The sequence below is a fragment of the Aquarana catesbeiana genome, linkage group LG01 (genome assembly GCF_042186555.1).
Source record: "Aquarana catesbeiana isolate 2022-GZ linkage group LG01, ASM4218655v1, whole genome shotgun sequence".
NCBI lineage: Eukaryota > Metazoa > Chordata > Amphibia > Anura > Ranidae > Aquarana > Aquarana catesbeiana.
Genome location: NC_133324.1, coordinates 232,639,264 through 232,658,494, shown reverse-complemented (window position 1 = coordinate 232,658,494; position 19,231 = coordinate 232,639,264). Strand labels below are relative to the sequence as shown.

Sequence of the window (19,231 nt, the reverse complement as noted above, 5' to 3'; positions counted from 1 at the left end):
TGGCTATTTCATCTTGCTGACCTGTATGTGCCTTACAGTGCAATATAGCAATGGATTTTGGTAGTTGTATGGCTTCTAACAGGCTTGTGACAAGCGTGGAATGTTGCCATCTGCTGCCTGGTATCCACTCCTTTTCCAAATAATTCCAACATCATGCGCAACACTGAATGCATACTTGGAGTCAGTATAGATGTTTACATCTTGTCCTTCAAAAAGCTGACAGGCTCTAGTAAGAGCTATAAGTTCTTTAGCTCGTGCTGATTGGAATGGGACAGGGTTTGCTTCCAGTATTTTATCAGGCAATTGGACAACAGCATACACTGCACGGTATGTGTTATTATTTGGTCTTGAACAAGACCCATCCACAAAGACATTCTGTGCTCCAGGGAAAGCAGTTGAAGACATGTCTGGTCTGGGGTATGTGTCTTGGTGGATGAGGTTCATGCAGTCATGTTGAGGCACTACCTCACCTTCCTCACCTTTCAAGCCTAGCAAGGCATTCAGGATTGGAGCTGGGCTAGAAGTGGGAGAGGCATATTTTATCTCAAGTTTTGGGTTAGAAAGTAAAATTACTTCATAACCGCTCAGCCTTTGGGCTGACATGTGCTGGGTATGGATATTCTTTAGTAGAATGGATACATTGTGAGTGGTGTGTAGTGTAGTGGCATGTCCTAGAGTGAATGATTTAGCCATTTCCACCACCATCGCACAGGATGCCAGAACTCTGAGACACGCCAGCATGCCCTGTCCTGGCATAGGCACAACCCTTTAAAAAAAATGCAATAGGGCGGAGTTTGCCCCATGCTCCTGCGCTAAGATTGTTTTACAGTTGTCCCTGGCAAACAAGTGAAACATCTTGCCATATTCAGGTAATCCAAGTCCAGGAGCTGTGACCATTGCAGTTTTAAGATACACAAAAGCATTGTACATTTCATCATTTCATTTCACACAATCAGGGATGTCATTACCTGTGGCTTGCCTCGGGAGATTATCGTAGTAGGAACAATCAGGTATCCATTGGTGGCAGTAACCAATCATACCAAGAAAGGATTGCACGTCCTTCTTAATGAGTTGGCCTGGAAGACCCATGAGAGCCGCAGCTCTCTTGTGACTGATTTTCCTTTCTCCTTTTAGAGTACAAAACCAAGGTATTCAACAGTCTCCTGACATCATTGTAGCTTTTTCTTAGAAACCTTGTGACCATTATTTGCTAAGCAATGTAACAGATCTAAACCATCCTCCTTGCATGTAACCTGGCTTGGACTACACAACAACAAATCATCAACACATTGGAGCAGGACGGAACCATGATGGGGTGTCCAGGAATGCAGGGTTGCCCAGAGGACCACTGAGTAAACTACATAACCCTGGGGCATTCTACACCAGGTCAACTGGCAGTTTTTAAAACAAAAAGCAAGGATTGGCTGTGTCTCCTCATCCACAGGGACTCTAAAAAATGTGTTTGTTAAATCAATCACAGAAAAATACTCTGCATCGGATGGTATGGAGGTAGGGAGTGAAGGCACATCAGGCACTATAGGCGCAATGGGCACCACCAGGTTATTTACAGCTCGAAGGTCTTGAACAAACCTATGACTTCCATCCGGCTTTTTAACTGGGTTGATGGGTGTGTTGTAGGGCGATACAACTTCTTTTAGAATTCCTTTCTTTAAGAAGTGTTCTACCATAGTGGCATTGCTTTCCTCTTTTTCTTTTGACAATGAGCCCTACATCTAGAATGCTCTCTGACCATAATTTGTCAGAACACTGGGAAGTCTTGTGTATGTCTCTTGCACTTCAGTATTCAACATTATGGGCCATATAGGAATCTTTTTAGAATGAGCAATCACACCTCCCTGATTATCTCCATTCTAATCCCCAACTTACCTAATAAGTCTCTCCCCAAAAGATTGACAGGGCAGATTGGTATTATTCTGAAACTGTGGTGCAACGACACTGATCTGCGTTCTACATTTACTACTGGGAGGGGAGGGGTTTCGAAAGTTTTGGTGAGTATCCCATTAATTCCCATTGAAGGCTCAGCATTCGTTGTCTCTGCTCTGTAGTAGTCCTCACTGAGGCTACTACGATTAGCTCCTGAATCCAGGAGGAAAGGGGTTAACTTTCCTTGAACATGCAGAGTCACTATTGGTTGTTCATCAAAGGAGCGAGAGACAAGGGGGGGGTGCTGGGATACTACCTTCTGGGCAGCTTCATTGCTGTTGTGGTTTAGGCTGAGTCCGCTGAATGGGGTATTTCACTCCCTGATTTGGCTGAGGGTTCTGTATCTGGGCAGGGGCTTGACTATTTTGTTGTTGATTGAAAAGTTCATATGAGTATTGATTTTTCCAGTGGCCCTCCTGTCTGCAGTTGAAACAACTGGTTCTGGACTGCTAAGGACCCCCAGAAAATCCTCTTCCTCTTCCTCTGCTCCTTCCTCTGCCTCTTCCCCACTGCCCACCATTACCCTGGGGAGGCATTTGCTGTGCCCCTCCTTGGTAATGGGCACTTACTGGTTTTTCCTTTGCTATATCAAAACATCCTGCAGCATCCTTTTCTGTTAATGTTTTCTGAAAAACAACCAAAGTACTTGTTGGCCATTCAGAAATCATTTGTTTGATCATTAAGCCCATCTGTGGTTTCAGGTTAGAGATGTAAGTCTGAATCATCAGACTAGTCATATCTGAATGTAAGGATAACCCAGCCTCTTGAGTCTAGGTATCCATGAATCTCTTCCAAAAATCCAGTACTGATTCACTTTTTTGTTTGCACGCCATAGCAGTGGGGAGGAAGACTTATTTTTAAAAACACTTGTCATTTCTTTCTCAATTTCTTCCCACATTCCCATGGGACTATGAACTCATAATCCATACCACAAACCCTAGCTACATAATCTTTACATGTTTCCCCAGGTTTGGGAGGACGGGGAGGAACTACTTTATCATGTTTTTGACCCCTATTGACAGTGGGGAATGACTGTCTTACCTTACAGTCGTCTGATCCACACAACAAATTATCTTATACTTCTAAGCGACAGAAAGAATAAGCAGAAACGTTTTAGGTCATGGTGGATTTACCTTTAGACTATTCTCCTTCCCAAAATGAGAAAAAAGTATTGTTTAAATACTTGTGTCCTTCACAAAAATTCACTTACCGTGGAATGATTGCTTTAATCGGACGAGCCCCCATTCTGAAAGCATATATTACTGAACAGCCGACCACCCTTCCTTGGTAGCCTACAGTGACCCCGTCAGAATTCTGGAGACCCCAACACACAGGGCAGCTTTCGTGTGCAAAGTAAGTTTGAACTCTTTATTAAGAATTATATTTTTTATATGTGAGTTACAACACAAGAGGGGAGGGTTAAACTCGCTCCTAAGTATCTAAGGGTTAACCAGGCTTCTACAGAGAGATTTTTTCATCATTATTTTAGGCAGCTGAAAGAAATTTACAAAGATAGCTTATCTGCAAGGATATAGACTACCAAGAATCGGCCTAAACACAATGAGTCATGCGCGCGCAGTGCTGGAGGGCTACGTTTGTAGGTAAGTCCGTCATAATGTACCAGTATGCAGTACATGCTGGTAAATTATGGCTTAAGGTTGCCAGGGGACCCATTTAAAAAAAAAAAAAAGGAGAATTTCCCCCAGAGATTAGTTAACATGATGAAATTTTATTTTGCAAAGAATATCCAATCACTTGCAAGGAGAACTGAAAAAAAAGCATTTTTACTTGCACATGATTGGTTGATGAAAGTCAGTGCAGTTTCCTCAGTTAATAGAAAATTCCCTGCAAAGTGAACAGTCTATTTTTATTCAGTAAAACAACCCCAAAATGCTGCTTTTTCTAAAGCTTACAAATTGGCCTTAAAAAAGTATAGAAATAAATAAGATTTGGCTCCCATAGACTTCCTTTAAGGTTGACACTATGGGGTTTATTTACTAAAGACAAATCCACTTTGCACTGCAAGTGCACTGAAAGTGCACTTGGAAGTAAAGTCACTGTAGAGCCGAGGGGGATATGCAAGAAAAATTAAAAAAACAGAATTTTAGCTTGCACATGATTGGATGCTAAAATCAGCAGAGCTTCCACTCATTTCAGATGAACCCCTTAGATTTAGAGCGACTGCACTTCCAGGTGCACTTTCAGTGCACTTTCAAGTGCACTTGCAGTGGAAAGTGGATTGACCTTTCGTAAGTAACCCCCTATGTTTGTCCCCCTAAGTAAAGTCACTGTAGAGCAGAGGGGGATATGCAAGGAAAATTAAAAAAACAGAATTTTAGCTTGCACATGATTGGATGCTAAAATCAGTAGAGCTTCCACTCATTTCAGATGAACCCCTTAGATTTAGAGCGACTGCACTTCCAGGTGCACTTTCAGTGCACTTTCAAGTGCACTTGCAGTGGAAAGTGGATTGACCTTTCGTAAATAACCCCCTATGTTTGAATTTAGTGGATTCTTCCCTTGGATGACTCAGCAAACTGTTTGGCTTTTATCTGTTGGACAATGGTTATTTCCTAGAAGATGTTTCACTAGTCAAAAAAGAGGATTTTAATTTAAATGAACATCATTCCTCTTTTTTTCAATAGTATATTGTGGAGATACTTCAAAAGGTCCACTAAGGACTCAATGGAATCAGATGTAATTAAAGCACATAGAGTATTGCCTGTGATTTATTGCATTTGCCTTGCAATTTGGTTTTTAACATCTCAATCAACATAAACAGGAGACTACAGGTCAGTGAGCCCCAAACCATTGCATGTTTTCAAAATTTACTGAAATGCATCATACAGGCCTCACTGATAACAGATTTTCTAGTACCATGTACTTTTCCATCATGGAATTCCATCTAGTGTGAATAACCCTTGAACATTTAATTTCCAGTGAAACTGGACTGGGAATATATATATATATATATATATATATATATATATATATATATATATATATATATATATATATATATATATATGTAGCAGTCTCCTAGAAGGGTGCTAGGATTAGGTAGATTTAATTTTAGCTCACTGTTCAGTGGAGCTGTATTTTTTTTTGTTAGGTAAATTTAGCTCTCACTGTAATCAGTGTGGCTGCAATTTCTGGGTTAGGCAAATTTAGTTCTAGATCACCATAATCAGTGCAGCTGCATGTGCTTAGTTAGGTCTGTTCAGTGTTACAGCTGCTTCTGGTTTGATTGCTTCCTCTGCTTTCCAGAGAGGTGCAGATCTCTCTGAAACATAGGTGTGAAGCAATGCAAATCGCAGCATGAATTTTTTTACAGCCCTGGCTAATTCCAGAGAGGGTGGCCTGGAGGTTGCTGACATCTGTGTAAATACTGAGACAGAGAGCTTCTGGTCTTATCCTGGAAAGGGGAAGTCCAACCTGGAGGGCTTGCTGCCCTCTGGGCAGCACTGCCATATGCTTGCTGTTTGTGAGGCCTCAACTGGGCCAGCTGAGGCGCCTGTATGCGGAAGTTACAGAGCCAACTGAGGGGCTGTCATCTAAAGATCTAGTCTGGTATTACAGTAAAAAGGTTTATAGATGTTGGAAGGAGATAACTAATGTTCCAAGGACATTTGTGAGTACAGACAGTAAGAGAAATCTTACAGACTTTTGGGCTGCTCCCAGCCCTCTTGTGTTAGAGAGTTGGCTGTGTGTTTGTGTAAAGAGGACATTGACTGGTGTCCAGAAGAGCTCAGTCAATCTAATTCTCTGTAAAGGGCTCTGCTCTAATTGCTCTTAAGAAGAAGTTTTTGTGCTTTTAACTGCTCCTACTACAAAGCCACAGTTTGCTTTTGCAAGGATGTTTGCTTCAATTCCATCTTGTACATTGTTTTTTGGAGTATCCCCAAATTCCCCAACCCTATCCAAGTTACCCCAAAAATAAAAACACCAAAAGAACACCTCTGCGGGGCAATAACTGGCAAAAAACCTGGGAAATTTCCAGCAGCTCCTACAGGATATGTGTAACATATTAACCGTTTCCCGACCAGCCGCCGCAGTTACACTGCGGCAGGCTGGCTCCCCTGCGCGAGACGTCGTAGCTATATGTCGGCTCGAGGGGTCAGAATAGCAGGCGCGCGCGCCCGCTGCACAGCTCGGGTGCCGATGCTCGTGGCCGACGGTTGCGATGACCGCTGGCCACGAACGGTCGTGAGCAGGAGACACAGAACAGGGATGAGTGTGTGTAAACACACACTTCCCTGTTCTGTTCTGACAGGAGTGACAGATCGTGTGTTCTTGTTAACTAGGAACCACGATCTGTCACTTCCTCTGGTCAGTCCCCTCCCCCTTCAGTTAGAATCACCTCCCAGGGAACACAGTTATCCCCTAGATCGCCCCCTAGTGTTAACCCCTTCAGTGCCAGTGACAATTTTACAATAATCAATGCATTTTTATAGCAGTAATCGCTGTATTAATGCTAATGGTCCCATAAATGTGTTAAAGTTGTCCGATATGTCCGCCATAATGTCGCAGTCATGATAAAAATTGCAGATTGCCACCATTACTAGTAAAAAAAAATAATAATAAAAATGCTATAAATCTATTCCCTATTTTGTAGACACTATAACTTTTGCGCAAACCAGCAAAAGTACAAAAGTATAGCAAAAAGTACAAAATATTGTGTTTTTTTCAAAATTTTCGCTCTTTTTTTGTTTATAGCGCAAAAAATGAAAACCGCAGAGGCGATCAAATACCACCAAAAGAAAGCTCTATTTGTGGGAAAAAAAGGACGTCAATTTTGTTTGGGTGCAATGTCGCACAACCGCGCAATTGTCAGTTAAAGTGACGCAGTGCCAAATCGCAAAAAGTGCTCTGGTCAGGAAGAGGGTAAATTCTTCAGGGGCTGAAGTTGTTAAATAACTCTTGTGCGCTATATTCAAACTTATGGGTCAAAGACTTATTGTATTTATACAGTATCTCACAAAAGTGAGTACACCCCTTACATTTTTGTGAATATTTCATTATATATTTTTATGTGACAACACTGAAGAAATGACACTCTGCTACAATGTAAAGAAGTGAGTGAACAACTTGTATAACAGTGTAAATTTGCTGTCCCCTCAAAATAACTCACCGCACAGCCATTAATGTCTAAACCGTTGGCAACATAAGTGAGTACGCCCCTAAGTGAAAATGTGCAAATTGGGCCCAAAGTGTCAATATTTTGTGTGGCCACCATTATTTTCCAGCACTGTCTGAACCCTCTTGGGCATGGAGTTCACCAGAGCTTTACAGGTTGCCACTGGAGTCCTCTTCCACTCCTCCATGATGACATCACTGAACTGGTGGATGTTAGAGATCTTGCACTCCTCCACCTTCCATTTGAGGATGCCCCACAGATGCTCCCCAGAAGAAGAAGATGGAGGAAGAAACCGAAGGAAGATAGAAGATAGAAGAAAGAAGATAGAAGAAAGAAGATAGAAGAAAGAAGAAGCATTTAAATAAAGGAATTGTCAAAAACTGTCTCTTGTCATTTTTAACATTTTTGACACTTTTTTTGTGAAATGGTAGGGGTACTTTTGTACCCTCTTACCATTTCACACAGGGGGAAGGCCGGGATCCGGGGGTCCCCTTGTTAAAGGGGGCTTCCAGATTCCGATAAGCCCCCCGCCCACAAACCCCCACAACCACCGGGCAAGGGTTATGGGGATGAGGCCCTTGTCCCCATCAACATGGGGACAAGGTGTTTTGGGGGGCTACCCCAAAGCACCCTCCCAATGTTGAGAGCATGTGGCCTGGTACGGGCGCTTTCTCGTCCCCCCTCTTTTCCTGTGGCCTGCCAGGTTGCGTTCTCAGATAAGGGTCTGGTATGGATTTTTGGGGAGACCCCACGCCGTTTTAAAAAAAATTTGACGCCATTTTTTTTTTTACATTTTGGCCGGGGTTCCCCTTAATATCCATACCAGACCTGAAGGGCCTGGTATGGAATTTAGGGGTCCCCCACGTCATTTTTTTTTTTTTTAATTATTGTTTGGGGTTCCCCTGTGGGGAATTCCCATGCTGTTTTAATCAATGAACTTTTATTGTATTGTCGGACCGGCAATTCATTAATAGCCACGAGTAGTTTTAAATGACTTTTTTCCTTTGAAATGTCATTTTGCTGTCAGACTGTTCTAAACATGCTCCCATTTACAGGCATACTATAGACACCCCCCAGGTATGAAATTTAAAGGAATATTACACTTTTATTGTTTCACTTTAAGCATTATAAAAAAATCACTGCTCCTGAAAAAACAGCCGTTTTTAAAAACTTTCTTTTGCATTGATCCATGTCCCCTGGGGCAGGACCCAGGTCCCCAAACACTTTTTATGACAATAACTTGCATATAAGCCTTTAAAATTAGCACTTTTGATTTCTCCCATAGACTTTTAAAGGGTGTTCCATGTCTTTCGAATTTGCCGCGAACACCCCAAATTGTTCGCTGTCCAGCGAACTGGCGAACAGCCGATGTTCGAGTCGAACATGAGTTCGACTCGAACTCGAAGCTCATCCCTACTCCTCACCTGGTTGCTGCCACACATGCTTGACATCACCATCTGAACCAAATAAGTTTATCTAATGCGTGTACAAACGAGCGGACTTTACGGTAGACTTTGCTCGGCGGACTTTTCGCCGGACTTTGTCCGCCAGGTGTGCCGGACTTTAAAATGGACGGACTTGCCCACACACGACCGGACTTTCCGGCGGGCTAAGTCCGCCCGTCTTTCCGACGGACTTTCGCCGGAGTTACGGTGGACTTTCAGAATGAACGGACTTGCCCACACATGGACAAGTCCGTTCATTTTGAACATGACTCAGGTGCGACAGGACTAGAAAAGGAAGTCAATCTTGCCTCTTTTATCGGCGAGACTGACACCTTGCGAGCCCCGCCACGGGTCATACCAGGCCCTTAGGTCTAGTATGGATTTTAAAGGGAAGCCCCCCTATGCCGAAAAAACAGCGTGGGGTCCCCCTATCATCAATACCAGACCCGATCCGAGCACGCAGCCCGGCTGGTCAGGAAAGGGGGTGGGGACGAGCGAGCGCCGCCCCCTGAACCGTACCAGGCCGCATGCCCTCAACATGGGGGGTGCCTTGGGGGAGGGGGGCCCCGAGGGACCCCCCACCCCTAAGCACCTTGTCCCCATGTTGATGAGGACAAGGGCCTCTTCCCGACAACCCTGGCCGTTGGTTGTCGGGGTCTGCGGGCAGGGGCTTATCGGAATCCGGGATCCCCCTATAATAAGAGGGCCCCCAGATCCCGGCCCCCCACCCTATGTGAATGAGTATGGGGTACATGGTACCCCTACCCATTCACCTAGGGAAAAAGTGTCAATAAAACACAGTACACAGGTTTTTAAAATAATTTATTAAACAGCTCCAGTGGGGGGTCTTCCTCCGGCTTCGGGGGTCTTCTTCCGGCTTCGGGGGTCTTTCCGGTTCCTCTTCTCCCAGTGTTCCAGTTTTTCGGCCGGCTCCTCCGCTGTCTTCAGGCCGCTCTCTTGCCAGCGGAGGTCCGGACTTCTGGGCTTCTTGGCTTCTTGGCTTCTTCCCTCTTATCTTCTCCAGATGTTGACACGATGCTCTCTCCGGCTGGACTGCTCTCTGAGGGCTCCGTTGTGACTTATATAGGCGGAGACCCCACCCCCTTATGATGTCACAGTCCCTGGGCATGCTGGGACTGTGACATTTTAGGGGGCGTGGTCAACATCACCCAGGAAAAAGTCTGCCGTAAAGTCCGCTTGTGTGTACGCAGCATTAGTCTCAGTAGACAACAGGACATGGTTCCAGTAATCCGTGTCCTTAGTCAGCAAACTGTTTGTGGGCTTTCTTGTACATCATCTTTAGAAAAGGCTTCCTTCCAGGACGACAGCCATGCAGACCAATTTGATGCAGTGTGCGGCGTATAGTCTGAGCACTGACAGGCTGACCCTCCACCCCTTTAACCTCTGCAGCACTCATATGTCTATTTCCCTAAGACCACCTCTGGATATGACGCTATGCACGTGCACTCAACTTCTTTGGTTGACCATGGCGAGGCCTGTTCAGAGTGGAACCTGTCATGTTAAACCGCTGTATTGTCTTGGCCATGGTGCTGCAGCTCAGTTTCAGTGTCTTGGCAATCTTATAGCCTGGGCCATCTTTATGTAGAGCAACAATTCTTTTTTTCAGATCCTCAGAGAGTTCTTTGCCATGAGGTGCCATGCTGAACTTCCAGTAACCAGTATGAGAGAGTGAGAGCGATAATGCCAAATATAACACACCTGCTCCCCATTCACACCTGAGACCTGGTAACACTAATGAGTCACATGACACTGGGAGGGAAAATGGCTAATTGGGCCCAATTTGGACATTTTCATTTAGGGGTGTACTCACTTTTGTTGCCAGCGTTTTAAACATTAATGGCTGTGTGTTGGGTTATTTTGAGGGGACAGCAAAATTACGCTGTTATACAAGCTGTACACTCACTACTTTACATTGTAGCAAAGTGTTGTGATATAAAAAGGTATAAAATAAAATATTTACAAAAATGTGAGGGGTGTACTCAGTTTTGTGAGATACTGTATATCTATACTTTTTCCAGCTAACCAACCATTTAACTAACCACATGAATATAAACTCTTTAAATATTAAAACTTTAAGTACTAGTTCAAGGAATTGACACAGGTTAATTCATGGTTCATCAGCTTATTCTTGAGCTATAAATATATTTGCTGCCAGCATCTTGATCTGCTAATTTGACCCTGAATGTAATAAGTATACTAAAATAGAAACATATGAAAATTGCCATTCCCATCAGGCTGCATTAGGATGATGGATGGTCACTGTAGCATATGTCGTAATTACCAATATGTTCATAAGCATCACAATTTAACAGCCATGTTTGGTCTTCACGAAGCAGCACAGAGAACTTTAAGAAAAAGCATTTAAAAAAGATCTCCACTAAGCAATGCTAACTTTTAAACTGAACGCATAATTTTGCCCAGTCATGTACGAAGTGGGTTTTGGAGTAGTCTACCTCAGGGGGAAAGGGTAATAAGAGGGTGGATCCTGAAGGTCATTCACATTTATGGATCTTCCATACAACGCTGCTTACAGAGTTCTCATGTCACTAAACGGAGCAATTTGCACTGGAACATGTATGAACCAAACCTAAATGGGTTTGGTTCTAGGTAGGTTCAGCAAATATTACTGAAGCTTAGGTGCAGAATCTGAATGTTAAAAATCACTATTTGCTCTTTTTAAGATTTATTTTTAGCACTTTTATAGCCGTTTCTAGGCTTATAGCTAATCCTAGGAAAAATACATGAGAGAAAAAAAAATAAATAAAAAAATCCAGTTTGGCTGGGATCAGCAATTTTAGCAATGCTTTAAAGGCAACATTTAAAAATGAAAAATTCATTTAAATAACAAGCCTGCGAGATGCTCTTAACCTGCATGCGAAGTAGCGTATCTGTACAATGTATACAACCTACCCCAGCAAAACTGACATTTTTTAAAAATTAAAAAAAAAAAACAGCGTGGGGTCCCCCACAAGATCCATACCTTTCAGTCTGTTATGGCTTTTAAGGGGAACCCCCGTTTAAAAAAAAATGGCATGGGCTCCCCTCAAAATCCATACCAGACCCTTATCTGAGCATGCAGCCCAGCAATTCAGGAAAGGGGGGACTGTACTTGGCCACATGCCCTCAACATGGCGGGTGGGTGCTTTGGGCCAGGGGGGCTCTGTGCACACCCACCCCAAAGCACCTTGTCTCCATGTTGACAAGGGCCTCTTTCCGACAACCCTGGGTGGTGGTTGTGGGGGTCTGCTGGCAGGGGGCTTTAACAAGGGGACCCCCAGATCTCAGCCCTCCCTATGTGAATGAGTATAGGGTACCCCTACCCATTCACCCCAAAAAAAGTCAGTGTATTGTAAGTAAAAACATGAGACGGTTTTGACAAGTCCTTCTTCCTCTGGTGTTCTCCCTCCGGTCTTCTTCCTCCAGTCTTCTTCCTCTAGTCTTCTCCGTCACTGCTGTCTTCTCTGCCACCAACCTGGTCCTACTCCGACGCTGTCTCCAGTCATTGTGCCAGCGCTGTTTACTGACAGTTTTTATATAGTTATGGGGCATGGCCATCTGGTGGTATCACCATGAGACCCCACCCAATGTGACATCACGTGGTGGTGGAGAAGACCGCAGCAGTGGAGAAGACCAGACCGGGGGAGAAGACTGGAGGAAGATTTTTAATAAAGGACTTGTCAAAACTGTCTCTTGTTTTCATTTAAACTATACTGCCCACCTGCAGACCCCCACAACCACCAGATTTGTGGGGAAGAGACTGTTGTCCTCAACAACATGGGGAAAAAGTGTTTTGCTAAGGGGACCCCCCTGGAAATGCATGTGGCCTGGTATGGTTCAGGTGGGGTTGCAACCCACACTCGTACCCCTTTTAATGGCCTGGTAAGAAATATCAGGGGGAACTCACATCGTTTTTTTTTTTTTAACTATTCTCGCTCATTTACTTACACTGCTGGGGATTCCTGGCTAGCAAATGAATAGGGCCTGTTAATGTTACTGGTTGCTAAACATCCTTTACAACCATTGACAATGGAAGAAATAACCTATCACACATAGTAGAAGGAGAAAAACTCACAACTACATATGAATGTTGACAACTACAGAACAGTTAAGAGTCTGAAGTTTGGACGAAAACGCCCAAACAGGCAAAATTTGATCCAAGCTTGTGTTTGGAACATATCAGGAACTCATCCCTAAACAGAAACAGAGCAGTCCCTTCTGACCACTGACACTTATTGCCTTTTTAGCTGTCTGTAGGGGAGCATCCTTCCCACTGACCCACAATATAAGGAACATTCTGGCCAGTGACCACCAGTGTAAGAGGCATTCTTTCACTGAGATGAGGAGGCAATGATTACCAATATAAGGAGCATTCTTCCCAAGGACCACTATTGCAAGGGGATTTTTTCCCTATGACCAAGAATGTAAGAGGGCATTTTCCCACAGATATCAATATAAGTGGTATTCCTCTCACTGACTACTAGGGATGAGCTGAACCTCCCTGGGTTTGAAAAAGAGGACTTTAATACAAAAAAAAGTTCTTAAGAAAGTCACTCAATGTAAATACATCATCACTCATGTTGTCTAGAAAGTGCCAGGGCTTGTCAAAAAGTGTTAATGTGTTATTTTCTATTTACTTTCTTTGTAAATGAGTAGGGGTACTATGTACCCCTATTTTACATGGGGGGTATTTGGAGCCCACCATTTGTGAAAGGGGGCTTTCAAATTCCAATAAGAACCCCGTCTGCATACCCCCACAACCCCTGGGTCAGTGTTGTGAAGAAGATGCCATGTCACTTCTGAGTTCAGAGCTGCAAATCGTTGACTACTGTAGCCAAGGGTTCATCTAATCAAGCATGATTTTTGCTTGATTATCTGCATTGGAGGGCAGGGGGAGACAATGATGTCTCCATAAAAAGTACTTGTTACCTGTCAATGTTATCCCCCATTGTGATAGCAATAAAGTTGAAGAAAAACTTTTAATAAGTGTAAAAATATTAATTGTAATTAAAGAAATAAAACTAGCAATGTTTTTAAAGCATCACTTCACCCCCATACATACTCTAATGCAAACATGCAGCATAAGGCACACAGCATAGGGGCACACACATACACACATGTTAGGTATTGTCGTAAATGTTAGAGTGAGCAAATTAATTCCATGGCCATAATTTGTGGTTAACTATAAACTGACAAAGCATCACCTAAGGTTTTTTTTTTGGGTCCCATATTTGTTTGTGATTTTCACAGGCACATGAAAATTTAGGGCTTGACATGTTGGTTATGTATTTACGAAATGCAACTTGTGTGCACTAAAGTAAATTTTAGTGTATTTATTCCTGAAACTATGCATTTGATAAACCGTTGCGCAAATATTGTGCAACATAAAAAATTTCAACTACCATAATTTTATTATTCATGGTCTTAGCTTTCAGAAAATATATAATTGTTCGAGGGTATAAAATAAATTCTAGCAAAAAAATGCAGATTTTAACATGTGTGTGAAAAAAAACGCCCTGATAGATAGATAAGTGGTTAAAATATTTCCCTGTTGTAAATTTGTTTTTTGTTTGTTTCTTATTCATTTCAGTCATTCATTTTTTTGTAGCATGGTCATTTAAGAAAAATGCTGTACGCGCCCTAAACATGCCTAAATTTGTATATCAGTTTGCACTGGAAGCCTACATTCATAATGTTTGTTTGATATCTATGGTAACACTTTTTTAGAATTTTTTATTTATTTTTTGTTACTTCTTTGTCACTCAAAAATTTATAGAAAAGTAAATAACTGTGTATGTGCTTGTATTATACACATATACTTGTATGTACTTGTAATGTTGAATTAATAGGCCCATAGCTGAAATTTAAAAATAACTTTGAATCTTAACTGGTTGTACTGTATATGTAGATTATTCATTAGCCAAGGCTATATCACCTTTCTTTAACATACTTCCAAGTGCTGGATATGTCTGTCTAAATATTAATAAATGTGATAACAATGTATGGTACTTAAAACTGTTTATTTATGCAATTTATGTATTTTTGCATTACATTTGGAAAGCAATGAATGACCACTATTTATGACTAGATGTATCTCTGTGGTCCATTTAGACTTGACCGTTTACATTTTAAGAGATCTGTACAATTCTGACATTCTTAAAATGTTACTGTCCTCTGTTTACAGGGGATACATGTTTGCTGGACTTGAATTTGGAGCAGAGTGCTACTGCGGGCACAAAATTAAAGCCTTAAATGTCAGTGAAACAGAATGTAATATGGAATGCAAGGGGGAGAAGTGCAACATCTGTGGTGGAGTCAATCGTCTGTCAATTTATCGACTGGAGCTCACCCAAGAGTCTGCAAGGAGGTGTGAGTACTGATCTCTAAAGCCCATAGCATGAAACTGTTTACATTTACAGCAGAAAAAAACAACCAGAAGCCAGAAATAAGGCTTGTGTTGAACATAGGCAAGCTTTTACTGTATTTGTAGCTTATTATTTTCAATTAATGTACAGGCCAAATTCTTATTTCATCTGCTCAGGTCATTTGTGCCTTGCACAAGATAAATCTAGCATTGCCATCTGAGTGTTTGTAGCATTTCAGTTCAAATAAACCTGTCACAAACCTAGGGAATTCAAACAAAGCATATGATGAAAAATACATAATGTATGCAGAAGCTGTTAGACATGTGCATTCATTTGTTCTGAATTGAAATTTGGACAAAATTTTTGAATTTCCGTTTACAACAGTAATGAATTTCAATGTATTCGAGGAAAAAAAAACAGTAATGAAATAAACAAAATAAATTTGTTTCATTCAGATGTTTGAAGCATCTGAATAAAACTAATGATTCAAATGAATTCAGTAATAACCCATCAACATGGGGACAAGGTGCTTTGGAGGGAAAGCCCTCCTGCCCCAAAGCACCCCCCCATGTTGAGGGCATGTAGCCTGGTAAGGTTCAGGAAAGGAGGCACTCACTCACCCCCCCCCCTTCTCAGGCCTGCCAGGCTGCATGTTTAGATAAGGGTCTGGTGTGGATTGTGGGGGGGACCCAACGCCGCTTTTTTTTGGGGGGGGGGATTCCATTAAAATACATACCTGACCCAAAGGGCCTGGTATGTATTGGGAGGGGGGCCCCTATGCTTTTATGTAATGCCATTACAAACATACAGAATGAATGCCGAAGATACAAAATCCATTCCAAAATTAATTTTGTAACTTGGGCATTTGTTTTGTATATTTTGGATTGGATTGCAATAGCATTAAATAAAAAAATAAAATAAAACAAAAATAATAATGCCGAAGATACAAAATTTATTTTGGAGTTTGTTTCATATATACGGCATTTGTTTTATGTACTCACAATAACTAGTTGTTAATGACCGGGAGGTCACTTAACCTTTAAGGATAAGTTTGGGAACATGTCACATGTTCCATCCATTTTTAGGGTGGAACATGTAACTTCTGTAGTCGACGCCTGCTCCGCTCCTTGTAATGCTAGCAAGTGGCGTATCCCCTCCCCCCGCTTGCTGTCACTATTTAAAAAAAAGATGCGCCCAGTCACATCATGTAGTTCTGTGAATGACAAACTGCAAGTACTGACAGCCTTTGCGGCTGTCAACTTGTAGTTTCAGTGAACTACCATGGCGCTGTTGAGCACTCTGGTAGTTCATTCATTCTTCCTGCCAGTGTGTATCTGCCTGCCCTATGAGGTACGAGCAGACGGATACCCTGACAAGTCTTCAGCAGTCCTGCATAGCACCTGCGATCAGCTGAGGGTGCAATGCTTTACAGGCTCCAAATAAAAAATAAATACCTGTAAAAAGATGTAACATGGGAAAATTGCAGTGCTAAAAATATATAAACCAACACCTTAAGTGGTCTTCTAAAGTGTTTAAAAGTAAGTGATTCCTTCACCCAGTGTCGCCTCCACCAAAAGTAGAACGTCGCATTTACCAGATGTAATTGCTGTTTAAGATATAGAACAGCAAATCTTGTATATTACAGGATCCAGATCATAAGAGATCATACGGTCTCAATGTACCCAATACTCATTCACATGGGGGACTGGGATCTAGGGGCCCCCTTGTTAAAGAAGTCGTCCAGATTCCGATAAGCCCCCTGCCCGCAGATCCCCCACAACCCTGGGAGGACAAAGTGCTTTGGGGGGAGCCCCCTTCCCCAAAGCACCCCCCATGTTGAGGACATGTGGCCTGGTATGGTTCAGGAGGGAGGCTCGCTTGTCCCCCCACTTTCCTGGCTTACTGGGCTGGATGCTCAGATAAGGGTCTGGTATAGATTTTGGTGAGGGAGAGACTTCACAATGTTTTTTTTTTTTTTTCGGTGTGGGGTTCCCCTTGCAATCCATACCAGACCCGAAGGACCTGGTATAGATTTGGGGGACTAGTATTTTCTTTTCAGTTTTGGCATGGGGTCCCCCTAAAATCAATACTAGACCTGAAGGGCTTGGTATGGATTGGGGGGACCCCCACACTGTTGATTTAAAAAAAGAAATGTTGATGCCAGCAATTGTTTTGTTTACATTCTGCTGTCCCGCAGACAGCAGATGAGTCATGATTGTGAAAGAGGTGGCAGCCGGGAGGCAGCCCCGCTCCTTAATAGCCAGTTATTCTTCACACAGAATGTGGATCAGATCAATATTTTCAATTCATATTTGAATCCATATGAAAAGTTGGAATTAGTTTGCAAATGAAACAAAACAAAATGAATGCCGAAAATGAATCAATGAAACTAAATTAGTAACATAACAAATCTATCCGAAATGAAACTAAATTAATTTTTCTGTTCTGCACAGAAGTTACTTTATCCAAAAACCACATCAAAATAATATGTACATTTTAAAGACAAAGGCCGCTTTTATAATTAAATGAAGATACCAGCTTTTGCTGCAAAACTTGAACTTGACCCAGCCTCTTCTATTTGTCAATGAAAATAAAAGAGAAGTAGGGCCAAAGCTCGTTTTGCCCCTTTCCTCCTGTAGGTCACCTTATCCTTTATAATGTGATGGCAAGCCCATATTTGCAACTAAGATGTTCTGCCATATGTTTATTTAAAGAAGGTGGATACCTTCTGTATAAAGTGTCTGAGTTCTGAAAAAATGTTGGAAAATGGAAATATGCTGAGGCATAATTAATTCTGCTATTAAAAAGACTCTTACCGAGTTGAGCCACTTGGTCTTTTAGTCAGCCCAGTGGTGGTGCTACCTTTGTAGCAGTCTGTGGCTTTTATTGAGAAAGATGATGATGTTCCCCATCTATACACAAGTGAATTGTGTACTGATTCAATACATGCCTCAGGCAGACATAGTTCTGCATGAGGCTACACTATAAAATCACAGCTACTTGACAAGATTCCAGGGGTTAGAAGGTTTTACTGTTGAGCCTGCATGATTCTAGCTAAACCAGTCGATGAATACAGACAGATATTGGGTCACAAGCCATTTTTAGCTCCCAGTTCGTAAGATCTGCGGGCAGTTAGTTGTAACACAGCTCAATTACCCATCAAAATAACAGCATGCACAATTTAGGCATTTTAACGCTAAAGATATTTCCTTGCAAGTTTTTTAAATCTCCTCTGCTTCACCTCCAAAGTAAAGATTTTTCCTCCCACACAAAATTGTATTGTGCTTTAAAACGATGCTATTACTGTATATTATGTGCCTTGCTAATCAGAGAATAGTTCAGGTCAAGTAAGCAGCATATTATTCATGTTGTCCTATCAAATGTTCTGATTCACCATGGCACAAGGTGGATAACTGATGTGTGTGAATAATAAAAAAGTCAATGCAAAATGAATTACGAGGCTAATGCTTCATTCTGATATCTAAGTTACTCTTGGTAATGTTTCACCCCATGTAGTTTGAAAATGTAGAACTATGTTTAGTGAAACTGTTCTGTCCCATTAATTCACTTCAGATGAATCATATCTATTCAAGAGAAAAGTACACAATGTATTTTGTCAAGTACAAAATAAAACTCACTGAAACATAATGCATTTGGCTTCATGATTGGCCAATTATTTAGCTTGACCTGAAAAGACAGGACTAAGGTGAGATGGGAATCAGTTCTGTTCTGTATTCAGCTTGCTCAATATGATAACATTTTTTGGATTTACTGCTTAGAGCACATTATTGACTTTAGAAAAATAAGTCCAGTTAGCCACAACAGCAGTAACATAAAAAATGTATTTTTTTATTGGGCAACTCAGATCTTACATGTCCTTCAAAGCAGGAGTGACCCAGCAGGCACCAAAACTAAAGTCCTCCTTCAAAAAAAATGTCCGTTGTGATACCAATTTAGGTAATCCTTTGAATGAGAGATTTCAGTCAGCTCAAAACCTGACCTGGAGCTGCATCCATTTTCAATCATCTTGTATGATTGTTTAGTTTTTTGTATCACAAATGTCATTGCCTAATGATCTTCTAGCACACAAGTAAGGTAATTTCTTTAGCATATCTAAAACCAAAACATGTTTTCTTTAATTATAGAAGAAATTAGAACAACTCATGGATGGGACTTTAACGGCAACACAAGCCGATGCAATAAATCACTCTTTTTATACCAAATAGTGTAGTAAAAAATAGAAAACTTTATAACAAGAAAATATGAAGTAAAAGCATTGTACAAAAAAAATGTGTAGAGGCTATAAGCCTCTACACATTTTT

At 41.7% G+C, this 19,231-nt stretch overlaps 1 protein-coding gene across 4 annotated transcripts in view; it reads left to right on the top strand.

Moving 5' to 3' along the window:
- The window catches only part of WSCD2 (WSC domain containing 2), a 542,380-nt gene that overhangs the window by 379,152 nt on the left and 143,997 nt on the right, over positions 1-19,231 (top strand). For all 4 annotated transcript variants that reach the window (XM_073625860.1, XM_073625869.1, XM_073625878.1 and 1 more), the window contains one exon: positions 14,729-14,913. In XM_073625860.1, coding sequence (XP_073481961.1) covers positions 14,729-14,913 — 185 coding nt within the window. The remainder of the gene's footprint in view (positions 1-14,728; positions 14,914-19,231) is intronic.